The sequence below is a fragment of the Acomys minous genome, assembly GCF_964271855.1.
Source record: "Acomys minous genome assembly, chromosome: 14".
Lineage (NCBI taxonomy): Eukaryota > Metazoa > Chordata > Mammalia > Rodentia > Muridae > Acomys > Acomys minous.
Genome location: NC_140496.1, coordinates 98,707,993 through 98,732,894, shown reverse-complemented (window position 1 = coordinate 98,732,894; position 24,902 = coordinate 98,707,993). Strand labels below are relative to the sequence as shown.

Sequence of the window (24,902 nt, the reverse complement as noted above, 5' to 3'; positions counted from 1 at the left end):
TAAAGTGTCCCTAACTTCTGTCTGTTTGCAAGTAGACTCTGTAGAAAACTAGACTACAGTTCGAGAGTTGGGGCAGGGTGGGGGGGCTGAGCACCTGCTGTGTCTGCTGTAGTCTGTCTAAAAGTGTACTTCCAGACCAAATACTGATGGTTTTTTCCTTTCAGTCACCTGCCCTCAGTTCTCCATGACTGTAGCAAATATAGGTGTAGAGAAATTGGATAAAGTTTGGTGGTACAGGTTTTATCATATTTTTTTTAAATAAAAAAGGGCCAGCAAGATGTCTCCACAAGGTGAAAGCACTTTCTGCAGGAACCTAATGACCTGAGAGATGCCCCAATCCCCAGAACCTGTAAGGAAGAGGACCAATCCCAGGAAGTTGTCCTCACCTCCACGTGCAGACTCATGCACACTGGTTTTGTTGTTGTTAAAAAATAAAGGAGCTGGTGTGGTGTGAGTGACAGCCTCCACTTACTGAATGTTGGTCCTTGTGCTTACTGTGTGGGCATTTCATTACCACTTTGTAGTGGGGTATGCCCCGGATGAGATTAGCTTCCTGGTTTTTCTTGAAGTATGTTAATGTTTAAGGCATGTGTTACTTGCCCTTAGTGTGTCCTATTAACATAAACCGTCTCTTCAAGTAAAGAGACATGCCTCTGTGTGTTCTGTAAGAATTACTTAATTTCTTTATTTTTCCATTGTAAGTAGGAAAGAAATCTCACCTTAGGAAAACCACAGAGAAGAAACTGCCCACAAAGCAAACCATCGCGAAGCTGCAGCAGTCTGACATTTGGAAAATGGAGAATGAGTTCTATGAGTTCGCCCTGGAGCAGTTCCAGTTCATCAGAGCCCACGCTGTCCGTGAGAAAGATGGAGACCTCTACATCCTGGCCCAGAACTTTTTCTATGAAAAGATTTACCCTAAGTCGAACTGAGCGCAGGTGTGGCCACAGCCTTCTGAACTTGACTCTGTCGTTGCCCGTGTTCTCAGCTTCCACCGGTATTGCTGATGCGTGTGCGAGCCCGGTCACTGAGCTGAGCTAGGGAACAGACATGAGTGTCAAGAAACTAGATACTGGCTGGGATGTCAGCCTTCTAAGGAGTTTTTATGTTTCAGGCATTTGTATTTTTTGTTGTTATCACTTTCGTGATAGGTACAATCTCCTCCCAGTGTGGTACGGGGTGGGCGGGGACACCGACCTTGCCTAAAATGCACACATGCAAGTTTAATCAGAAGGCTTAACTCCGTTTCAGAAGAGATTGTGATTCTCTTGGTTTTCATAAGCATTTCTTCACCTTTCCTTGAATGATGGTGAGTCCGTTTGCCACTCCCTTCTGGAGTCTTGTGTTGCACACCTCTCCTAGATACTGCTAAGAACTGTTTGACAGTTTGGGGTTGTTTTTGTGAATCATGTCTCACAAAGGTTATTGGGATGTTTGATCATGTTTTCTCAGTAATTTCTGCTACAGTTGGGCTTGCCCATATTTATATATGCCTTTATTTTATTTTATGATTATTAGTGTTAAAGAAATCAACTTAAAACCACAAGTAATACTGTAAAAAGATAAAAGAATTAAAGCAGTATTCTGATTCCTGTCTCCCCAGTATCTAATATTGGGGTGATATTTCTAAGAATGTTGACAACATTATCTGAGGCTTTCTTAGGGATTTCCACACATTACTATCAAAACCGTGAGTTTAGTATTCGTTTCCCCATGGCTCATCTGTAACCCTGGCCACTGACATATACGTAATTCCATATGGCGACTCCATCAGTGAGCTGTGATATGGGTAGGGTTTTCCTACTTCTGTACTTTTACCTGTAGACTATTTTTACTACGGTGCTTTATAATGTGTTTTAAAGCATTGCATTTACAAAAAAAAAAAAAAAGGAAAATGCTGTAAATATTGCATATTTTATGTATTTGGACCAAAAAGTTACAAGTAGACAAAAGTGGTTTTGCGCCAGTTTTATTATGTCGAGTAAAGTCATCAGACCTACTATTCTTGTATTTCTCATTCAGCTTTCCTGTTATGCTGTCGCTGACGTGAACTAACGTAGCCTTTCAATTTTGATAGAGAACATTACTCTCCCTGAGGCAATAGTAAAAGTGCAGAGTACCAGACAGAGCCGAAGGGGCTGACGTCTGGTTCCAGCTCTGTACCCTCCAGCTGTGTGATGCTAGGCAAGTCACGTGACCTCTGCTTGCCTCGATTTCCTCATCTTGAGATTAGGATACTAATACCTGCTGTACCTACCTCACAGGGCTGTTGTGAGGACCCAGATGGCAAGATGAGAGCACCTGAAGCCACGGAGTGGTGTTGAAATGTACGGTGTCATCCTAGACGTACCTCTGACGTATAGTTTCATACTGTCTGTCCTTTTAACAACAAAAAGGGGAAAATCCACTTTTAAGCTTTATGAGAAAGAAACAACCCTTTATCTTGATATAAATTTGTGTTTGATAAATATCTTCTCAGTGTTTTATCTTCCGTGTTTTAGCAACTATTGAAATGTGAAACACCTGTGAACTCCAGCACTTAGGATCTTTGTTAGCTGATGAGAGCAGGAAAACCTTCTGCAAACTTGAAAGATGTTCTTGTTTTTTATTTGACCTTGTCATTCAGAAATGGTGGCTATTTTACACCTATGCTTGTTAGAGTGTGTTCTCTAGAGTTTAATTTCTCTATTCACCTTCCTCTGCATATTCAGAATTCAGATTCCTCTCAGACAGACTTATCTAAAGGAGTAATTATTCATATGTTTAGTTTAAATATTTCTAAACAGGACCTTAGCAAGCAGTGTTTTCAACAGAAGACTTTGAGGTTTGCGTAATATGTAGTAAGGGGAGGAAAGAACACTGCTGCAGTGTACAGAAAGCACGTGTGAAGACCTAAGGAATGGCTGTATCACCCTGCCCCTCCAGTATGAAAACACTAAGAGAACATGGTAACATTTTCCCCTATCACCTCCCCCCCCCTTCCCAGTGAAAGTTTCTGGGTTTCTGCTAAAAACAAGTTGTTTTCTTGCCCAAGCTAAAGAGCCACTTCCAAGCAGGCATTTGGCTGTTGAGTAAAACTGAGGTTCTTCTTGGGAATCTGATAAAATCTTTTAGGTAATTAGTGTGGCACTTAGTGCACTAACTGGGGCGTTCTGTAAACTTCTCGTAAACGACTGGAGTAAATACATCAGGTCTGTCCCAGCCATTCTAATTGTTGCAAAGAAGCTGTCACAGGCAGTGTGGGAACAAATGGCCCTGGCTGTGGCACAGTGGAGCCTTTATTCACAGACCAGAAGACAAGCTGGATGTGGACGGTGAGCTGCAAGCCCCTGCGTGGTGAGGGATCATCACTGAGGCCAGTCTGTCTGAACCAACTTCCCCAGAGTGTCTCTGCCCTCAAGTCTCCCAGGTTACAGACCCCAGAACTGCTTGCTGATTCTTCCGTCCTACGTACGCTGCCAGGTGACCACATTGTCCTGGTTTAACATTTCAAAATCAGGACATTACTTTATCACTTTTTGCGGGGAATGTGTTCAAAGTGTCCTTTTTGGAGACTGTTTGATTCAGTGCAGTCCTAGTAGTCTGAGTCCTTAGAGTACATAACTTTATAATCAAATAAACAGAACCACTGAGGCAATGCATATTTTTTAATGTGGCAAATGCTTTCCTTTTTTCCTTTGTTCCCTTTTTCTTTTTCCTTTTTGTTTTTTCAGTAATTTGGCCATAGGGAGGTTGGTTTTATATGACAGTAAAGAAAATTAACCACTTTGAATTTTGAAGATAATGTATATGTGTATATGTATCTCTATATCTATGTTTATTTCCTACAAAAGAAGAGGTAGCTTTGTGTTCAACTTGTACCAACTGTTTTCTTATTGCTGTGAAGTGGCAATTGTTGATAAGCCATTGTGTTTTTAAATGTAGTGTGGGGGATACATTTTGATTTTACCCAGCTTTAATCTGTAAAGTGTCTCTTAAATATATCTAATAGCAGCACTTGAAATACTGCATGGGAGTTAATTCTGTGCCCCGCTCCCCAGTCAGTCGCACAGTCTCTAACAGCCTGCTGCCTCTGGACTCCTAATGATGGGGTTTAAATGACCAAAACCCCCAAACCTGAAAGTTACTGACTTTTTAAACGCTTAGCTTCACTTTCTTTTCTGAAAATTCAGCTGACAGCTGTAATTTAAACTCTATTGATCTTCCTCATTTTATGTCCCATTGGAAATTCTGAAAATTGTTTGCTCCATCAGGGAATTTACCAGAGTATTTTGGTGTTGTATTTGCATAGATAGATACCAAATAGTTTGTAGATGACAATTCTTTTTTAATAAAAATGACATTTTTGAAAAACCTAAAAGCACTAGAGGACTTAACTACCACCCAATTCCCTACCGCATAGCTGGTGTTTTTATTTACATTGAAATTCTGCTCGAAGACCTTGTCATTTTTCAGACACAGCTGTGGTCCCAGGGAGTATCTGGTGCCTAAGGGAGTATCTGGGACTTGTCTTTTGGAGGCTCGGGTGTTTCTGCTACGTGCTCTCTCCGTGCCATTGCTGTTAGCCTTTGCATGCTTTGCCCTAGGCAGAGTTGCCTCTCTGTGGGCGGTCTCCTGAGAAAGCCACCCATTCCCAAAAGTGCTTTTCCCTTAGCTCCCCAGGTTTACACGTTTCCCTCTGCTGTCTTGAGCAGGAATCTGAGAGCCTGGGTGATCGTTTGCTCACATCCATTCTGTATTTTAAGATCATGTGGTTTAAAACGAATTCTAGTGTTCACGTGACACGCTGCTGCAGCCTGTGGAGAATGAGGTGTGTGGCCGCTCTAAATCTGTGTAGGTTAGAGAAACAGATGTGGTTCCCTGTGACTGTAGCTAGTCAGTGCCTGCCCACCCCCAGCGTTTTGGAAATGCTCCCTCCTTCCCTCGCTCCTCTTCTCTCCCTGCCCTCTCTACCCACCAGGATCATTTATGCTAGACTTTGCAACTGGAAACAATTTTGTCACGTCTCTTAGAGAGATAATCACCCCTTTCCCTCAGCTTCCTGCTGTTGGAGGGTGTTACTCTGCTACCTGGAGCAAAATCTAGCAAATCAACGCTGTGGGAAGGGAGGATGTGGGCTGGTGTCCTGGCGTACATTTTTTTCTGCTGCATTAATGTTATGGGGCAGTTTCTAAGGTGACCTGGTGTTCAGTGTCACTTACGATCTCAGCTACTGTCACCACAAAGTCCTACATCATCACCCCTGTACCTTGCCTGGATGTATACATATGTACCATGTGCATGTCTGATGCCCTCCAAAGTCAGAAGAGGACATCAGGGCTTCTGGAACTAGTGTTATGGATGGTTGTAAGCCACGTGAGTGCTGGGAACCAAACCATGTCCTCTGCAAGGACAAGCTAGTCCAACTCTCCATTCTTGATACTTTATCTTTTAATTAAAAAGTAGTAATATTTCGTGTGTGTGTGTGTGTGTGTGTGTGTGTGTGTGTGTGTGTGTGTGTGTGTAGATAACCAACTTCTCTAGTCATTTCATTTGAAGTAGGCCAAGCCTTCAGCAAATGGCTGAGAAGGAATCAGTGGCATGTTATTCAAACAAGAGTAACCAGAAACGTATTTTTCCCGTTTTAAAGTAATTTAAAAATCTTCAGAGGATTAGTAAATTAGATCTCTTGGCATAGTGTGATAATCTGACCATATTATGGAGCCTACCAACAGTGGACCATGGGCTTTGGATCCATCCTTCTGTTCAGAGGAGGCAGAGAGTATTAAAACACTCTTGTACTTACTCTGTCATCATTACATGCTGGGGCTTTTTAAAGAACACCATAGACAGGAACAGTTTAAAAGCCAGTTCTATTTTGCTTCTACCACACTGATGGCTCCGTGCATGGTCATTCAAATGCACACGCAGACCCAGATGGAATTAGATGCTCTCTCTGCTGCAGTCCTGCAGTCAGACAGTCTGTGGTGTTTGATACGGATCTTCTGAGCGGACAAGATGAGATTAGATCGGTCTCTCTGGGAGCCAGCACTATTCATTTTGTAAGAAAGTTCTGTTGGAGGCCTGAGGACTGCCAGGAGCGAAGTGGAGACAGCCCAGCTTTCTCCTCTTATCAAGATCCACAGCTGGCTCCACACTGAGCAGTGGAGCAGACCACAGGAAACGGATTTGAATAATGAATTGTATCAGAAGCCACGAAGGCGGTCCCTGCCACCCACAATTGCAATGAGAACTTCACGTGTTATAACTTTATTTCCATTTTTGTTGTTGTTGTTGTTGTATGACAAAGGCTGGCACCTCCAACAGAGTGAACGTCTATTTTTAGTTATCGGTGGCTTTTTTGTGCTTTTGGGTTTTGTTGTTGTTGTTGTTGTTGTTTGATTTTTAATGACCTTACTCTGTGCTGAGTACTCATTGCAGTACTGACCTGCCCCAAGCCCTTAACGCTTCTACTAATACTCATATTTACTCCAGCATGATGGTCTAGAACTTTACAGCCTCACAGGGCACTTTTACATCCTTGCAGCCTATTCTCATGGAGAAGGAACTCCACTGTCCTCATTTTACGACCACTCGCAGCCAGAAAGTGAGCTCTGCCCTGTGAGAGTGTGCAAGGGCTTTTACTCCTGGCCACACCAGCATCTCTTGGGAGCTCATGCCCGCACATAAGAAGCCCCAGCTAGTCAGGTGGTTCTGACCCAGGCTGAGTCCAAGATCTGGTTCAGAGCAGCAACTCAGATGTAAAGACTTGAAGTCTAGCAAGGTTAAAGGTGCTGGCAGCAGCACTAGTGAGCTAAGACTTGAACCCAGATCTCTCTGGCCCAGAATCCTCTGTTACCAGCATGGGGTTGCTATATAGGCCGGAGTCATCCCCCCCCCCCCCCCCCCCCCCCCCGATTTCATTCTTTGTACTTGATGCCTAAAACACTAGTTGGGGAAGAAGAAATTAGAAGAAAGATGTCTGTGCTCTTCTGGGCTAATATGTAAGTTCTGCCCTCTCTTATGACTTGGGATAGACCCCAATAGTTTCCAGAATGCCAAGTTGATTGCTGAGGACCCAAACCAAGCATCCATTGTAAGCTTCACTCCTATGTCTTCCCTATAGTGGATGGGCTTGGATCTGATGTTCCTTGGTTGTACATGATATTTGACTTGTGTATTTTATGGCCTGGCCTTGGCAATATCCATAGTGCTCTGAGTTGACTTAGTGTAGGATTGACAGCTGCTTGGAAATGTTGGTGCTGTCCTCACTGGTAGTAATTCTCAGCCCATGGTCACAGTGGACTCTTAACAGCTGTATGGTACACAAAAGTGCTCACCTGGTTCTCACAGATTTCATCTGCCTTTGGTTTTTCTTTGTTTTAAATGAAAGCCTGCAACCTGAGGTCTAGTCCATAGCTCAAGGGTCTGCCAAGTAACTCAGATGTCCCCACTCCACCAACAGGCTCCCTCCCACACGTTCTCAGGAAAGGTCACCGAGAGGCAGGCCGCCTCAGGACAGGGTGCCTCCTCAGTATATTCTTAGAGAGCTGTTTTTGACACCATGTGGCCCGTCTCACATGCTGGCACTACACCAAGTGTTATGCCTGTAACATCTCTGCTTCAAAAGGTTGGTCTTCTGAGAAAGATACAGTCACATGCTAGGAAGACGTGGAAGCGGGTTTCACACCCAGGTTCTGACCACAAATGGGGGTAACTCTTAACCTTTGTGCCATGCAGGCTTTGACAGCTGTGGGAAACAGAAGGGATGCTTCCTTTTGAAAGTCTTCCCACAATCTTTGGCCTCAACTCCACAGGGCTTGGCAACAGGAGGAGGGCCCAGTGCTGTGGCACTTGTACAGGTCGTAGCGGGGGCTGTAACTCAGTGGTGTCTCCCAACAGGAAGAAACGGAGTAGAACATGGGTCATTGTGTTTTCTTGTCATCTTTTTAGTCTGTGGTTCTGACCTCACACACCCTCAGGTAAGTATATGGTGGTAGTATTCTTTATTTGTTTTTCGAGACAGGGTAGGTAGTATTATTCTTGCTGCTGTCTGATACAATGCTGTGGGCCTTGGAAATGGCTCTATGTATGCCCTAGGCTACCTAGGGGTGAGGGTGACGGGATCGAGTCCAGGTCCTTGATTCCCAGGATCATTTTTTAATTCTGCTTTATCATGATCTCTACATTCAGAATTTACCTTTCCACAGCAGTCATGACGTCCAGGCTGCTCTCTGCTCTGAGATGCTGAGTACCTGGGCCCAGAGAGAGAGAGAGGGAGGGAGGGAGGGAGGGAGGGAGGGAGGGAGGGAGGGAGATCTCCTCGCAGACACATTCCACATAACCTCCCCAAGGAGGGTGGAAAGAGGACTTTATCTGTACAGGACTCAGCCATCTGCCTTTGGTGAGTCCAAGCATCCTAGAGCAGGGTAGAGTGGCCACTGGGTAGGAAAGATGTCTGCCCCAACATTCTTTAGGAGTTTAACGGCGATTTCCCAGCTTCTCTCTGGCTAACAGATCTGATGTATGAGTCACACCGAGCCTCTCGTTTAGTCATTTAGGCCTCTGGAGTCTGGGTGGCCAAGGCTTCCTGCCAAACCCACTTCTGCTAATAACAGTCCTAGTATAGTAGCTTTTGTACTTAAATTTCTTTTCTTCCAGGAGCCCCAAAGTCTTTAACAAATGCAAGAATGATGCTGCTGGCCCAAAATTAGAAACTGAAGGGAAACAGGCACCTCATTCCAAGGCTGCTCTCTCAATGGCTTGGCCTACTTGCTTTCAAGGATGGATCTTTAAAGATGTATAAACCTGGGTGGTGACTGGGGTGGATAAAAGGAGACCAGAGGCTTTCTTGTTGCCTCATGCCCCCCTTTCAGCTTTCGGCGTCTCTTTGTGTGATTTTTGCAGCTGAGCCTTTGCTGCTGCATCTGGATGAGCAGAAAACTGGCTCTGAGAACTCATGTGCAACATGTGTGTCTGCGGATGGACACCCAGGAGCAAGAGGAGGCTGGCTGTATCCGCTCAGTCCCTGCCTCATTCTCTCAAGACAGGCCTCTCACTGCACCTGCAGTTGCCTTGGTGGCCAGCAAGCCCCAGCAGCCCTTCCACCTTCTCACAGTGCAGGGGTTACAGGCATGATGTCACACATAGCCTTTTGGTTTATTTTAACGTGGCTTCTGAAAGTTTAAGCCCAGGTCCTGTGCCTGCGCAGTAAAACATGTTTTAAGCCATCTCCCCAACACGTATTCATTTTATCTAATTTGGTTTCTTTGTGACATATAGTTTGCAGCGTATTTTGGTCTTGTTCAAACCTCATTACTCTCTCTCATCTCCCTCTGACTCGCTGATTCTGTCTCTTCCCAGCTAGTCTCTGCTACTTCCATGCCTATTCTGTGTGTCCTTAAGAGCTGTACACTCAACAGTCAACTTCTTAGCACGTGGGCAGGTTAGGAGTCTCTGAAGTCATCCATTGTGAAAAAAGAAGCTTCTCTGACCAAAGCAGATGGTAGCACCACTCGGTGCTCATAAACATAGGTGAGCGCATCACCAGCCTGCCCGTGTGGAGGTCTAGCAGATGCTAGCCCAGCTTTTTGTCACGTGGCTCAGGACAGACAAGAAAGGCAGATGCCTTGAAGGACAGTGTCAGTCTAAAAGGCATGAATGGCATTTGGACTGCTGCATCTGTGAGGATCTCAGGGGGTGACAGAAAACACCTCCCTTTCTTCTGTGCCCACCTCTGCTGGTCCAGAGAAAGGTGATGGAGGTAGGCTTGGCCAGGGCGTGCCTTTCTTCCATGCCATTGCTGGGAAAGGGTGTTTGTGTTGAAGTCAGTGATGCAGCTTCCGGCTGGTTTTGGCTGTGCCCACAGGCTTTGCTTTGTGTTACGGGAAAGAGTTCCATTTACATATAAGTTGAGCATCCCTAATCAGAATACCTGAGCTTGAAAATGCTTCATAATGAAAATGTATTTGCACACACATGTAAGGCGTGCCTTACATGTCCCAGGTATACAGACTTGGATCATCGTCTCCTGTTCAGTCACTCACCTGCTGTGTCATTTTTTGGAAAAGCACTAATTTGTTTACTTGTCCTACAAACTCCACTTGACCTTATGTACAGACGGAATGATGTCACATCTACAATATTCTTTAAAGAATTGTGAGTGAGCTGAAGTGTCTCCTAATGCATCCCCTATCAAGGGTGTGCAGCCTTCTGATACCAAGGCATGATGTTATCACCTACAGAGTTCGTGCTCAAGGACCACACAATCAGCCTGGCATAGTGGGGCATGCCTTTAACCTCAGCCAGCCTCAGCTGCTTAGTGAGATAGATGTAAGACCCCGTCTCAAAACAAGCAAACAAACAGAACCACACAGTCCAGCCACACACAAAACAAAATACAAAACACGAAAATCAAAAAAGTACAGGGACTGGAAAGATGGCTCAGTGGTTAAAAGCACAGTGTGTTCTTCCAGAGGCCCTGAGTTCAATACCCAATGACCACATGGTGGCTCACAACCATCTGTGCTGTGATCTGATGCCCTCTTCTGGCATGCAGATGTACAGGCAGATAGAGCACTCATGCATAAAATAAGTAATTTTTTAAAGTACGATTTTTTTTAGTTGTGTTTTGTTTTGTTTGATTGTTTCATCTTTTGAGATTGGGTGTTTCTATGTAGCTCTGACTGTGCTGGAACTTGTTAGGAGACCAGTCTGGCCTCAAACTCAGATACCAGCCTACCTCGGCTCTCCAAGTGCTAAGATAAAAGACATGAGCCACCAGGCCTGGCCAAAAACCTGGGCTAGCATTCACAACATTTTAAGTAAGTTTATGATTGTGTGTTGGGTCTCATTCATAGTGGCCTGTGGCTCGGGCTCCGCACACCTGCTGGGTCATGTCTACCTGCCAATGACCAGCTTGGCAATGGGCCAGCTCTGCCCATATTGACAGGTTCCTCAGCTAACCTCAGCAGCATCTATGTGTATAGGTGCGCTCCTCAAATATGTAGAGTGCGGGAGCACTGGGCGTCTTGGTTCTTGGGTCTCTCTATCTGGACAATAATTTCAAAAGCAAACAAACAAACAAAAGAACATTCTGGGCTCTGAAGGGAGCTCTTGGGACAGAACCTATTGTTAATTGGAAAATAAATTGCTCCCCTTTGAACTATCCCCTCCTTTCAGGGACCCCCCCCCATGAGGTGAGCTGGGAGACAGTTACACCTCCTTTGGGGATAATAGTGACTGCCCCAAACGTTTCTGAGGAGATGAAAAGAGACAATACACCTGACAGTTTTTTAAGCTCCCTCCTGGAAACATACCCTTGAAATCCAGGATCCAGGTGCGCTTTGCTTTGACTTGTGAATTTGGGGACTTCATGAAAACCTAAACCTACCAAACAGGCAAATTACGGGGTGAAAATTAGCATCACAAGCAGCCTCTTGGCTTGACAAAAGGATTCACAGCAGGATCCCTTTAAATCGCCAGCTCCCCTGGTGCATTTAAAATACGACTCCATTTACAGAGACTTTGATTTACATCTGCTCAGTCAGGAACAGTCTATTACAGAAGAGCGCGTATGTTTCCTATAATAAAGATCGATAACTGTGGGATTTAAAAAATACAAAATAATTATTCTCATCATCTCAGTCGTGCAGTTAACACTTCCAATGCCAGGAAGTGGCTCAAAACTACAGCTGTCACTGGGGGGTTGGGTTGGGGGTCCTGGGCACAGCTATGGGAGTGGCAGAAAACTGCTGTCAGCTGTCCTGCCAGGTTAAAACAAATACCTGGGTCAGGGTTGCTTCAAAAGGCAACATTATATGCAGCTCCTAATTGGGCTAAAGTATTTCCATGTTAATAAAAGATGAAAAATCAGTACATGGTGGGTCTGATGGGGGCTGGAGAGATGGCTCAGTGGTTAAGAGCACCGCCTGCTCTTCCAGTAGTCCCGAGTTCAATTCCCAGCAACCACATGGTGGCTCAAAACCATCTATGTGATCTGATGCCCTCTTCTGCAGATAAAGCACTCATATATAATAAATAAATACATCTTTTTTTTTAAAGCCTCTTATGGAAAAGAGACAAAATCCAATGGCTACAGAAGGCAAAAGGAGTGAGTGAGCTTGTGCCATTTTTGTGTCTGGGAGCACATTGAGTGTGTGTGTGTGTGTGTGTGTGTGTGTGTGTGTGTGTGTGTGTGTGTAGCCACATGTGTGGAGCAACACGATACTTGCTTGGTTGGGTTGCAGGGAGTATGCTGGTCAGACTAATCGAATCCCAGAAATAAAAACTTAATACCCAATCTTTAAAGCCTGCCAATATGCTGTTATTGGTGATGACAAATGAAGACAATGAATAGAATTAAACTTACTTAGAAGTTGCCCCTAAAATATAGTGGTTTTGTCCTAAATTTTCCAGATGGGCCTGGCTTATACAGTACAGGCACTAGAGTCTTGAGAAGGTGAGAACTCAGCTGATGTCTCATTCTGCAAACACCAGAGCCTGAGTTTGATCCTCAGGATACCCAAAAGTGAGTCACTGCGAGGCAGAGACAGTAGGATCGGATCCCTGGGGGTCATTGACCAGCCAGTATGTCCAAGCCCCAGGTCAACCAAAGATTGTGTCACAGAGGTGGTTGTTGGAATTTCTAAGGAGGACACCCAAGGCTGTCCACATGCATGTGCACACACATACACATTTTTCTTTTAATGCTTCCAAGCAGAGTTTAAGAAGTTGGGGCCTGGGTGTGGTGACACGCACCTTTAAATGCCAGCACTCAGGAGGCAGAAGCAGGCAGATCCCTGTAGGTTCAAAGCCAGCCTGAACTACATAGTGAATTCCAGGACAGTCAGGGCTACATCAAGAGACTATGTCTCAGAAGGAGGAGGAGGAGGAGGAGGAGGAGGAGGAGGAGGAGGAGGAGGAGGAGAGGGAGAAGAAAAACGATGGTGGTACCTAGCTGGAGGGACTGGTGGACATAAGTCACCAGGGGGAAGATTTCCACCCCACCCTTATTCCGTGCCTTCCCGCCAAGAAATGCCATGCCAGACCCTTGAACTCATCCATTAAGTTGCTTCTTGTCACGTATTTAGTCACAGAGATGAGAAATGGTGACAGAGAAACCTGAGCTGTGGACTTGGAGCAATCCCCAGAAGCTAGAAACAAAGCCACCTCTCCTGGGCCTCCAGAAAAAAACAGCTCTAATTTGACTTGATTTTAGCCCATTTGAGCCCTATTTCAGTCTTCTGACCTCAGAAGGCATAAGACAATAGATGTATATAGTTATGTCATTAAATTTATAACATCCTTATGGAGGGTATAGGAAAGGAATATGGGGACATGGGTTTTATAGCTTCCCTTCACAGTCATGCTTTCTGGAAGCCAGACACGGCTTTAACTGAAGCACTAGGGAGGCAAAGGCAGGCAGCTAGCTCTGAGTCGGGCCAGCCTGGTCTACTTAGTGCATTCCAGACCAGCCAGGGTGACATAGTGAGACCCCCGTCTCAAAAGTGTATCTTTGAACCTGGACACGATTTCACAAATGCTTCCAGCCCCTGTAAACCTAAACCCCAATTCTAACCCCAAGTCAAGGTGTAGAACACAAGAGCACTGCGGGCTGGCTGGGCCTTGAGCCTTCTTCTGAACCATGTAAGGCCAGGAGACGTAAATTCTCCTGAGAGTGCCTCTCCTCGTCCAGGTATCGTTCCGCTTGCTGGGAAGCCCCTCAGAGTAGATGGCATCATTTGAGCTACTCCAAGTTCCTCCCTGCAGTATCTGGACACTCCTCACGCCTTAGCAGCCTCCTTCCCACTCTGCTTCTCATTGGCCAACTGTTTCAGACCTGTGGTCTCTCAGCCTGCCCGTATTGTCTCTGGCAAGAAGGTAGATGCTGTAAGCCTGCTGGCCTGGAACAGAAAGTCAGCGACAGACATTGGAACACTGTCCTGATTTGAGATGGGCCCTTGCACCTCGCTTCCATCCTGTATGCTATCCCATGTGGCGAGTGGTAGAGATATAGTCAGCTCAGAGGGCACAGGGCAGGAATCATAGTTTTGTCTACTTCACTTTTCCAACCTCGCTTTAAAGAATAGTTGATGCTTTGGCCCTTGAGTGGTTCTAAACCTACACAGTGGAAGGATGTAATTGTTTTACTTTTACCATGGTTACCATGGTCATCTTACTGACTGACCACTCCAAACATGAGTTGCATCTTTAGAATGTGGGTAAAACATTATCTACCTCCTGGGGTTGTCCTAGGGACACTTAGCTGCTCTAGTAAGTCCCTTGCATATTTACTACATCAACAAAAAAGGCAGAGCAGCTCCTTTTATTTCTATTTTTGTCATTATAAAACTCCAGTAAGATGGGCTCTTATCATTGTACTTTCGGCTGAATCCTTAATGGGACTTAAACTAAATTTTGGCCACTTGCCCCATGACTGGCCAATTAAGATGGAAGACAAGGTCCTGAGACAAAGAATGGAACATTAATCAAGAAGCCAGCTTCAGAAGAAGAGGGCGGGGCAGGCTAGAGAGGTGACTCAGTGGCTTAAGAGCAGCTGGCAGGGCATGGTAATACCTTGCTTTAATCCCAGCCCTGGGGAATCAGAATCAGGTAGGTCTCCATGAGGTTGAGAACTGCCTGCCCTGTGGCATACTTCCCTTTTTTGTGCAGTGTAAGCAAGGGCACAGGGAGGCCACCAGACTAACAGATCCATGGGTGAGAAGACTTTTATTAAAGATGAGAAGGAGAGAATACAGCCAGAGGCCTCTGCGGTGTCCAAAACAGCCAGGGCTACCTTTCTGGGCAGAGAGAGGGGAGAAGCAGACTGGAAGGGCCAGGGTGCTCTCTCTCTCTCTCTCTCTCTCTCTCTCTCTCTCTCTCCCTCCCTCCCTCCCCCCAGAAGCAGAGGGAAGAGTGGGAGCAAGGGGAAAACCTTGTGACTTATAGAGAGAAAAACCAAGTAGCTGCAGGGTGCTGGAGCAGCCTGGTAGGGACCTGAGGAGGTTGGAAGTTAAAATTTGGCTTTGCTATACACCACGGGTATACCTCAGTAGGCAACCAGATGCCTCATCCAGAGGAAGGGATGGGCAAATGACTTCTCTCAGCAGAGAGAAGTTTCACAGCCTCCCCGGGAGTGGCTGAAAGTATCCACTAGCAATCCCTGTGCTTTTCCTGTCAGCCTTTGGCCTGAGCTGAGCCAAGGTTGTCATCCTGGAAACAGTCAGTGGACCTCACCTTTTGGGGTGTGCTTCAAGTTTTCCTTCAGACCTAAAGTGCAGGACGGTGGATGCTCTTACAGAGCTGGACAGGTGGCCCAAGAAAGAGTCTGTGTGTCTGGGAATCTGATGGACGTGGTGGCTGGGTAACATCAAGTTCAGAGGGGGGAGGGGCTATGAGCAGCTGAGCTGAGAAGGAAGAGGATCCCCACCCGATGTTCTTCCAGGAAAAGCTATGGCTAAGTGGTGGTGACGACTATGTGTCCCTTACCCTGGACTGATTATGTATTTTGTTCTGCTATATTTATAAAGCGTATTTTGATTTTCAAAACTGTCCATGGGTTTGGGTAATAAATCATAGAATCTGCTTCTGTGGTGAGCAAGAGGCAACTGTGTCGCCTGGCTAAATGTGCTGGCCTAAAGCTCATTTCCCACCCATTTCCCCCTCTTCCCTCCCACATTCACTCCAGTTGAGCTTTGGTGAGTGAGGGAAGGAGAGGAGTAGAAGAAGTGTGGGTCCTGGTGCGGAAACCAGAGCAGCTCAGTCCACGTCCAAGCCTCCTCTGTCACTTACCACTCAACTCACTACCCGTAGCAAGCCTCGGCTGGAGGCGGGAGAAGCAAGCTGGTGTGTTGGTTACCTTGACACCAACTAGAGTCCTAAAAAGTAAGTCAGTGGAGAGAAATGGAGGACTAGACTCCGTCCACCTCAGAGCTCAAGAAGCGGCGGGGTTTTATTGGTCTAAGAGGTGGCCGGGTGGTGGTGGCGCATGCCTTTAATCCCAGCACTCAGGAGGCAAAGGCAGGCAGATCGCTGTGAGTCCGAGGCCAATGTTGTCTACAGATTGAGTTCCAGGACAGCCAGGGCTACACAGAGAAACCCTGTCACAAAAACAAAAACAAACACACACACACACACACACACACACACACACACACACACACACACACACACACCAAAGAAGCCCTCTGGGAAGACATCTGAGGATCCACGGGTCTGTAGTCAAAAGTGAAGAAAGAGGGGGGAAAGCCTAACAAAGCGAAGCCCAGAACCTGGTTTGGGGGTAAACTTTTTCTAAACTGTGATGGAAGATAAGTCAAAGTGTCTAATTTTCTGGCTTTTGGGTCCAGGGTGTGTTCTGGGTTTTGCTGCTCTCTGTAATTCCATATCTGATAGAATCCTTAAAGCCTTGGGCCTATTTTATGGTGCTGACTTTGGGGAGAGGGCTCCTTTAAGAATTATCCGAGGAAAGGGAACTTTAGTTAAAGAACTGCCTCCATCAGATTGGCATGCATGTGAGTTTGTAGAGCGTTTTCTTGGCTGATGTGGAAGGGCCCAGTCTGTGGCCACTCGTGGGCTGGTGGTCCTGGAAGACATACGAAAGCAGGCTGAGCAGCCAAGGGCGCGCGAGCCAGTAAGCAGCATTCCTTCTTGGCATCTGCTTTAGTTCCTGCCTTCGGGTTCCTCCCTGCGTTCCTGCCTGACTTCCCTCAATGATCGGCTACAGCTTGGAACTTTAAGCCAAATAAATTCTTTCCTCCCCCAAGGCGATCTGGGTCATTGCTTTATCACTGCACCGGAAACCAAACTAGATGGACAGCTTTGCTTTGCCTTTCTTTCTTTCTTTCTTTCTTTCTTTCTTTCTTTCTTTCTTTCTTTTTTAAATAACTGCTCTTACTTAATGTGCTAGCTCCTGGATTGTGGTCAGAAATGCAATGGCCAAAAGTGAGAAAACATTTTCGTTATCTATCTGAAACCTGGAGCTGATGGGACAAGCTAGGCTACAGAGCCAGTTTGAATTGGCAGGGCAAGCAGAACAAATAAAGTCAGCCCTTCCCTCTTCCCTCCCTCCCTCCCTCCCTTTTTCCCTCCCTCCCTCCCTCCCTCCCTTTCTCCCTCCTTCCTTCCTCCCTCCCTTTCTCCCTCCTTCCTTCCTCCATTCCTTTCTCCCTCCTTCTTTTCTCCCACCCTCCCTCCCTTTCCCACCCCTCTTTGCTTTCAGATACTCTCATTGTTATGTTGCCTGGGCTGGCCTTGAACTCCTGTGTTCAAGTGATTCTCCTGCCTCAGCCTGAGCAGCAGGGACGACAATGCACGTGCGGTCAATCATTTATGATTACATCCTCTCTTGTTTGCTAGCCCAAGACAGCGTTTACACTGTTACATCATCTTCCTCAATGTTTTTAGTTGTGTTGGTGTCTAAGCAAATGGACATGATTTCTCACAAGAACTTTGGCCTCAAATGATTGTTTCACCTTCTATTCCTCTGAGTTGCCATGGGCCTCGGGTAAACATCTGAGAATTACTTTGAACTGAAAACGGAAGGTGTAGACTGGAGCCTGGAGATGCTGATCTAAGGATTAAGAAAAGAAAGAGAGAGCCAGGTGGGGTGGCAGATGCCTTTAGTCCCAGCACTCAGAAGGCAGTGGCAAGCAGCTCTCTGCGAGTTTGAGGCCAGCGTGGTCTAGAGCGAGTCCCAGGATACACAGAAACAGGTCTAGAAACAAAACAAACGAGAGAGAGAGAGAGAGAGAGAGAGAGAGAGAGAGAGAGAGCCCAAACCAAAAAAAGCAGGCATGGTTCAGGGCACAACCTACCTTTACAGCCAGAGGAAGGGGACAGGGCAGGATAGGAAGGCGGTGCAATCAGCAGATTCTCCATCATCTTGCCATTTGGTGGAGGAATATTTATTTTGGCTCATGATTTTAGGGGCTTCAGCTCATCATCCTCGGCTCCTTTGATCCTGGGCCCGTGAGGAGGCAGAACATAACAGCTGTGGGAGAGTGTGGCGAGGAAGCAGGTCAGACAGGGCTGGGGACAAGAAATAGTCTCTAAGGACCTACTTCCTGCCAGGCCCCATCTTCTAAAGTTCTTAGGACTTTCCAGAATTGCATCGTTGTTCGGGCACTGAACTCTCAACACAGGAGCATAGGGTATATCCCATATTCAAACCATAACACCTTACCTTATTGCAGGGCGGGGTGGTGCATACTTTTAATCCTTGGGAGGCAGAGGCAGGTGAATATCTGTAAGTTTGAGGTCAGCCTGGTCTATAAAGATAGTTTCAGGACAGCCAGCACTATTACACAGAGAAACCCTGTCTCAAAAAACAACAAACAAAAAACAGATAAGAAAAAAATCTTACCAAGGACAACTCCAAACAAGCAGCCTCAGAAGGTGAAAGGAGAGATTAAAGTAAAAAATCAAAATCTTCCTCTTCCTCCCGTCTTATAAATGGAATGACAGAGGTTACCTAAGTGCTAATTATTCACATCCTCATAGTTTCAAGGTTTTGTAACAAAAGTCACAATTACACAAAATTACTTGCTTGTGAGCTTTAAGCATCACTGTATCAGCCCCTTTTGGACCAGTCTCCTGTTTAATGCATGTGGGACTATGGTAAACATCTGGCAGGATGATGCAAACTATTTCAAAGTCCAGTTTCAGATCTTCCAAAAATAAATAAGTAAGTAAATAAATAAATTAACAAACAATCCTGATGGCATGGCATTGAGGACAACTGACGCTGGAGAATTGCTCAGATCCCTAAATGTACTGGCATGGTGGAAGCCTGCCAGGTCGAAATGGGAAAAACAAGAAATTAAAATAGACAGCGACCCTGAGAAAAATTGATGAATCAAACAAGAGACGTTGTCATGAAAATTCAGAGAGCTCTTGAATGCATTATGAGATGCTCCTTCAGGGCTGGAGGGAGGCTTGGCTTGGTTAAGAGAGTGCCACACAAGCCTAAGGACCTGAGCTTAGCTCTCTGGGACCTGTGTAAGACCTGGGCAGGTGGCATGTGATGTAACCCCAGGTCTAGGAGGCAGAGACAGGTGGATTCCTGGCACCCAGGTTCAGTGAGAGATCCTGTCTCAAAAAATCTGACAGAAGGGTTAGAGAGATGGCTGAGAGGTTAAGAGCACTTGTCTTCACAGAAGGTTGGGGTCCTGGGGACAGGACCTTCATGGTGACTCAGAAGTTTCTAGAACACTCCTGGCATGCATGTGGTACACCCCCCCCCCACACACACACACAGAGAGAGAGAGAGAGAGAGAGAGAGAGAGAGAGAGAGAGAGGCAAAATACACATACACATTTAAAAAACAGAAAGATAAAATAGAGAGTAACTGAGGCAGACACTTGAAGTAGACTTTTACTCTCCACCTGCACATACATACACATGTACACACCTACATGTACATGTGCATGCACATATGAGCATACACACTAACATACTATACATACAAAATTAATTAGTTGGAATAAAAAAATTAAAATGCCCCATTTGTATTGTTGGCTGCAAAAGCAAGGATTGTAATGCTGTTATGCACTCACTTGATTACAAACTTCCAAAGAGGCCAGGGTTGGTGGGACATGCCTTTTTTTAATCCCAACACTTGAGAGGCACAGGCAGGTGAATCTCTATGAGTTCGAGGCCAGCCTGGTCTATAAAGCAAGTCCAGAACAGCCAGGTCTTCACAGAGAACCCCTGTCTCAACTTCCCCTGCCCCCAATCCAAAGCAAATGATGCATTTCTTTGTTCCAACTAAGAATTAATGCATGTTTGTAATTGTAATTTAAGTTACATTAAGTATAAACTTGAAAAGCTCAAATTTTTTATCATCTTTGTCGCATAGTTTTTAAACTTAAACCTTTCCTCTCCTCCTATTTCATATAAAATGGAGCCTTTCAAATACTTTCTTATTAAGTGGTCCTGTCCGAGAATTAAATAATGAAGACTTTCAGCTGAGAATACTACGCTCTACCCTATACTCTGCGTGTGGACAGCTAGCTAGCTTCAAGGTCAGAACCAGGGTAGCACACTTAACATACGTCTGCTTGACAGGAGAGTCACTGAAAGAAATCTCTAGAACAAAGAAACCCTCTGCTTGGAGACAAGTTTACATCCCTTGCATCTTTCACTGTCATCACTTGCATCTCTTTGCTTGGACAGTGCGCTGTCATAGGAGACACTAAGCACTTGTCACTCCCGCTGCCAGCAGTTGCCTGGCCCCCTCACCCTTTGTGCTGTACAAAAAGGCGTCTTAGGCTTCTGACAATCAGATGCCAAACTCCGAAGGGAGCTGGGAATGGGGGTGGGGTGAGGACAGGGGTGGGCAGGGGTGAGGGACGAGGGAGGGGGAACAGGGGTGGGGACAGGGGTGGGCAGGGGTGAGGGTGTACCGTGACTCTAAGGGAGGCCGAGGCGTGTCCTGTCTGTGCACATGCATTACTGAGGCGCTCTCTCTGGCTCCTCTTGCCTTCTCTCAGGCAGAACAAAAAAGAATTGGTTGCCCTCTCCCCCCTCTGTGTCTCTGGATCAACCTCATTGCCATCATCATCATCAGGTGTACGCTGTCCTACTCCCCCTGTTCTCATAACCATCTTTTGCTCCATTGTTTCGAATCTGCATGTGTCCCTACCCTTTTCGTCTCCTTCAAACATCAGCATATTCCTGACGACCCCATCTAGGTTGTTGGGTTGTTTGTTCATTTTTGCCCCCTCCCTCTCCTCCCCCCCCCCCCCACTCTCTAGCTAGAATGAGGTGGAGAAAGCTCTTCGCTTTAGAGAATAGTCTAAAAGACACACCACATCTAAGCAACATTGTGGCCTCCTGGACCTGAGGAGAAGGCAGGGATTGCAGAGGATGGCCAAGAATGCAAGGGACCTCATGCGCTATCTTAGGTGGCGGCTGTACTTCCTGGTCCTCTTTCACCTTGGCACCTGATGATCTTATTGCTTTAACCCTTGAGGCTGTTTTCATTTTGAGAGGCTTACTGTCACAGGTGAAGAAGAAGAGGAAGGAAGGAAGGAAGGAAGGAAGGAAGGAAGGAAGGAAGGAAAGAGGAAGGAAGAGTGGGCAGTGGCTTGTGGGCCAGGTCATCTACACTAGCCTCCTGTGTCTACCAGGGGTACTCAACACATCGGCATTGCAACCGTGCCATTGTCACTTACAATGTGTACGGCTGACTTATACCTTGGGATGTATGTATGTAGCCATGGGCACAGGTTGGACACCTTACTGTCTATTTTCATCATTGTTTACTGATCCTACTGTCAAACACAGCTGGCATGTGGTTCCTTACATCTGGGCGTCTTTGAGTACCTGGCGACCTCCCACACTTCTCCAGCATTCTGGGGATTCTGGGATGGTTTCAGGCTCCAGATGTGGAGACAGTAAATGAATTCTTGCTCAGAAGGGTCCTTGAATCTCTTTCTTTCCCTTCTCCCTTCCTCCCTCTTTTCCTCCCTCCCTCCCATCTCCCTCCCTCCTTTCTTTCTTTCTTTCTTTCTTTCTTTCTTTCTTTCTTTCTTTCTTTCTTTTTGAGACAGGGTTTCTCTGTGTAACAGCCTTGGCTGTCCTGCATTTGCTTTGTAGATCAGGCTGGCCTCGAACTCACAGAGATCCACCTGCCTCTGACTCCCGAGTGCTGGGATTACAGGTGTGTGCCACCGCTGGAGGCTTTCTTGTTTCACTTGATCCCTTCAAGAAGCACTGTCCATGAGACTTTGTGGGATCTGCTGTCTCTTTTCGTAATGCTTCAGTCTGAGTATCTGATGCCACCTCAGGGTGATGTCACAGAATCTGTTACATCTTTAATAACACCTCTCTCCCGCCTCCTTTTGAAACAAGGTCTCATTTGGCCATGAATTGAATTCTGGGAATAGAGATGAGTGCCACCACTCCTGATAGAATCTGATCCCTCTTCCCCCACCCCACCCCCGCCTCTCTCTCTCTTTTTCTCTCTCTCTTTCTTTCTCCCGTGTGTGTGTGTGTGTGTGTGTGTGTGTGTGTGTGTGTGTGTAAATCTGAGGTCAATGGTCACTATTGGGTATCTTTGCTTCTTCCAGATGCTCTCCACCTTTTTCCTCCTCCTCTTGGTGCTGTGATTACAGAGGTGCTCCCCTACCCAATGTATGGAATAGTAGGATGCAATCCGGTACTTCAGGATTTTCTGCCAAGCACTCTACCACTGAGCTACATCCCCAGCCTGCCATCTTTATTTTTGAGGCAGAGTCTCTCGGTGAGCCTGGAGCTCACTGATCCAGCTAGACTTGCTGGCCAAGGTTCAGCGATCCTCCTGTCTCCTCCTCTGTAATGCTGGTATTACAGATGTGTGTCACCAGGCCCTACTTTTTATGAGAGTGCTTGTGTGTGAGTCGTCTCCCCAGCCCAGGACTTCACTTTTGAATTTCAAAACATAAAAAGTGAATGAATCTTGGGTGCTTCGGTTCCTTCTGGGCATCCTTCCTTTGGGATGGAAACGTCTCCTAGCTCTCTAGGGCAGCCAAGTGTTGTGTGGAGAGTCACAATGCAACAGATACCAGTGAGTGTGTCAGTGAAAGCATTATCTTCCATGAGTGAGTGCAAGATGCTGCCTTCCCGTCCACCAGGAGAGACCCCTGCTGGGAGAAGCCTCTGCGTGTCCATATCTGTTCTGGTCAAGTTCAAGGGTCCATCTGCTCAGGTAGATGCCCATGCCTTTTGTGATATGGTACTTGGCAGCTTTACTTTCTCTGAACATTTATCTGGAAGAGAATCAGCGCCTGTTGTGAGTAGCTAAGTTTATCCAACATACAAATCTCTTAAAACCCACGCACTTAAATATTTGTGGTCCTGTGGGATGTGACCAGCGTCAGGGATGGCAGAGTTGAAGGCATTCTGGGTCAGTCTGCTTTCTTTAAATCTTCTCCAAACACTTTAGGTTTGGCAAAATGAGGCTTGTGCTTGCCAAGCCCCTGTGCCTGCAATTTGTAAACCTCTGTGTATTTTCAGGGAAATGTAGTCCATCTGTTTCTGATTGATTTACACTTAACTCATCTAAACGTTGCTTTGCTAGTGTTATTTGATGTCCAAAGGACCTCAGAGCCTGTTTACATCTGTCTAAGCTGCTCCCTCCCCTGCCCCCAGACTCAGGAAGATCTGTTTTGCCAAGAATAAACTAAGTTGAACCGCCCTGCTGCCCCTCCTGCCTATACACCCCAAGTTTGGAACAGACTCAGGTTGATCTGAAACAAAGATCTGAAGAAGCTGTGTTTGAAGTTGACCGAACACCACTGCATACTTCATTAAGAGGAATTGGAGCCCAAGGCCTCCCTGCTGGGAGAAGTGTCCCTGCTGACACCAACCCCCAGGGGGGCAGCTTGCTGGTCCAGCCCTTTCCCTCTCAGTCGGTTCTCAGCTGTGACTGGCCAGTGACCTACCTCCATTGTCTCTTCCCATAGAACTCTGTCACTCAGAAGAATGGAATAGCTTTTCTACCACGAACAAAGAGCTCCAATTCTCCCCGATTCTCTTGCCAGATTGGTGGTAACCTCTTGTCAAGCAAGACTGTGGTTTTTCAAACAAAACAAAAGCAGTCTTCAGTGAGTGCTCCACACCACCAAGCCCTAATTTTAGGTAGTTTGCATTTGCCTTGCAAATGAGCCCCCAAATTACTAGCCACAACCATTTGAAGCGGTCCTAGCCAGTGCCAGGAGGACTGAGTACACGTGGGAGAGCGAGCGCACTGCTCCGCCATGGTGGAAGTAGGCAGTCAGTCTGAATTCAGATGGTGTCTGTCTCAGCTCTGAAAACAGCACAAGATGGGGTAGGGTGGGATGGGGTGGAGAGGGTGGGGGTGGGTTGAGAGGGTGAGGGGGTAGGAGGCTGGGGGCCTGGGGGCCTGGGGGGTAGGGGAGATGGGAGGTGGGGGGTTGGAGGGCAGACTCACTGAGACTCTGTCAAACACCATGGAGAGAAAGGAAGGGTTCCTGTGGAGGAAGTACTCAGTTGGGGATTGAGGCATGTGCAAGGCAATCTTATTTGGAATGGACACATTTGAGACAAAGAACTAAGTGGTGTGCCTTTCACTTCTCAATGCTTTGCTTCATCTCTGATGTTAACATCATGGTGGGGGGCTGTCTGACACCCATCTGCTGGGAAAAATGTCCTGGGCAGAACGAATGTTGAAGTGTTTAATGGAGGAGGAGGAGGAGGAGGAGGAGGAGGAGTGGCCCCTTATGCATCCCAGCAGAAGGGGATAAAGACAAAGGACAGCCAGGGTTCCCTATCTCAGGGTTAAGGACTTTTGTTTCTATGTTTAATTACTTTCTATTCTCATTAAATTAAAAAAGACTTTCTATTTACTCATCTGATTTGTGCATGGGTGCTCGTGTGCATGCATGTGTGCGTGTGTGCGTGTGTGTGTGTGTGTGTGTGTGTGTGTGTGTGTGTGTGTGTGTGCTTGCACTGTATGGCAAGCCTATGGAGGTCAGAGATCAAGTTTTAGGAGGTGGGTCTCCTTTTCCCACCATGTTGGGCCTGGAGATCGAATTTAAGTCATCAAGTTTTGTGGCAAGCACCATTAGTCAATGAGCCATCTTGCTAGCCACAGAAAAATCTTAATCTATACTAAGTATTAAGTTTGGCATTGCTTTCTAGCTGACTAAGGATCCCTGTGGATCCCTCCAGTGTCCTGGAGGAGTCACAGACTTGAAGTGGGCACTGAATGTGACAAATGGCTAGCTGGCCCAGCCTCTGGCAGGTAGAGGAGCTCCTCAGGAATCCTCGGCAGTGCATAGAAGCAGTTTTTTCTCAGACTGGCTTCTCAGTATATGTCCAGTTATTTGAGCCATAAGGAAGAGCCAGGCCTTGAAGCCTGGGGGCATGGCACATCTTTGTCAGCTCTTGCTGTGCCCCACAGGTACACTAGAAAGACT

At 46.4% G+C, this 24,902-nt stretch overlaps 1 protein-coding gene across 2 annotated transcripts in view; it reads left to right on the top strand.

Annotated features, from left to right (window-relative positions):
* HS2ST1 (heparan sulfate 2-O-sulfotransferase 1) overlaps positions 1-2,468 on the top strand; it is a 135,346-nt gene extending 132,878 nt beyond the window's left edge. The window contains exon 7 of one of the 2 annotated variants that reach the window (XM_084755929.1): positions 703-2,468. In XM_084755929.1, coding sequence (XP_084612055.1) covers positions 703-932 — 230 coding nt within the window. In that variant the 3' untranslated portion in view covers positions 933-2,468. The remainder of the gene's footprint in view (positions 1-702) is intronic. The other variant, XM_084755930.1, reaches the window with a different exon arrangement.
* Positions 2,469-24,902: the final 22,434 nt, after the last annotated feature.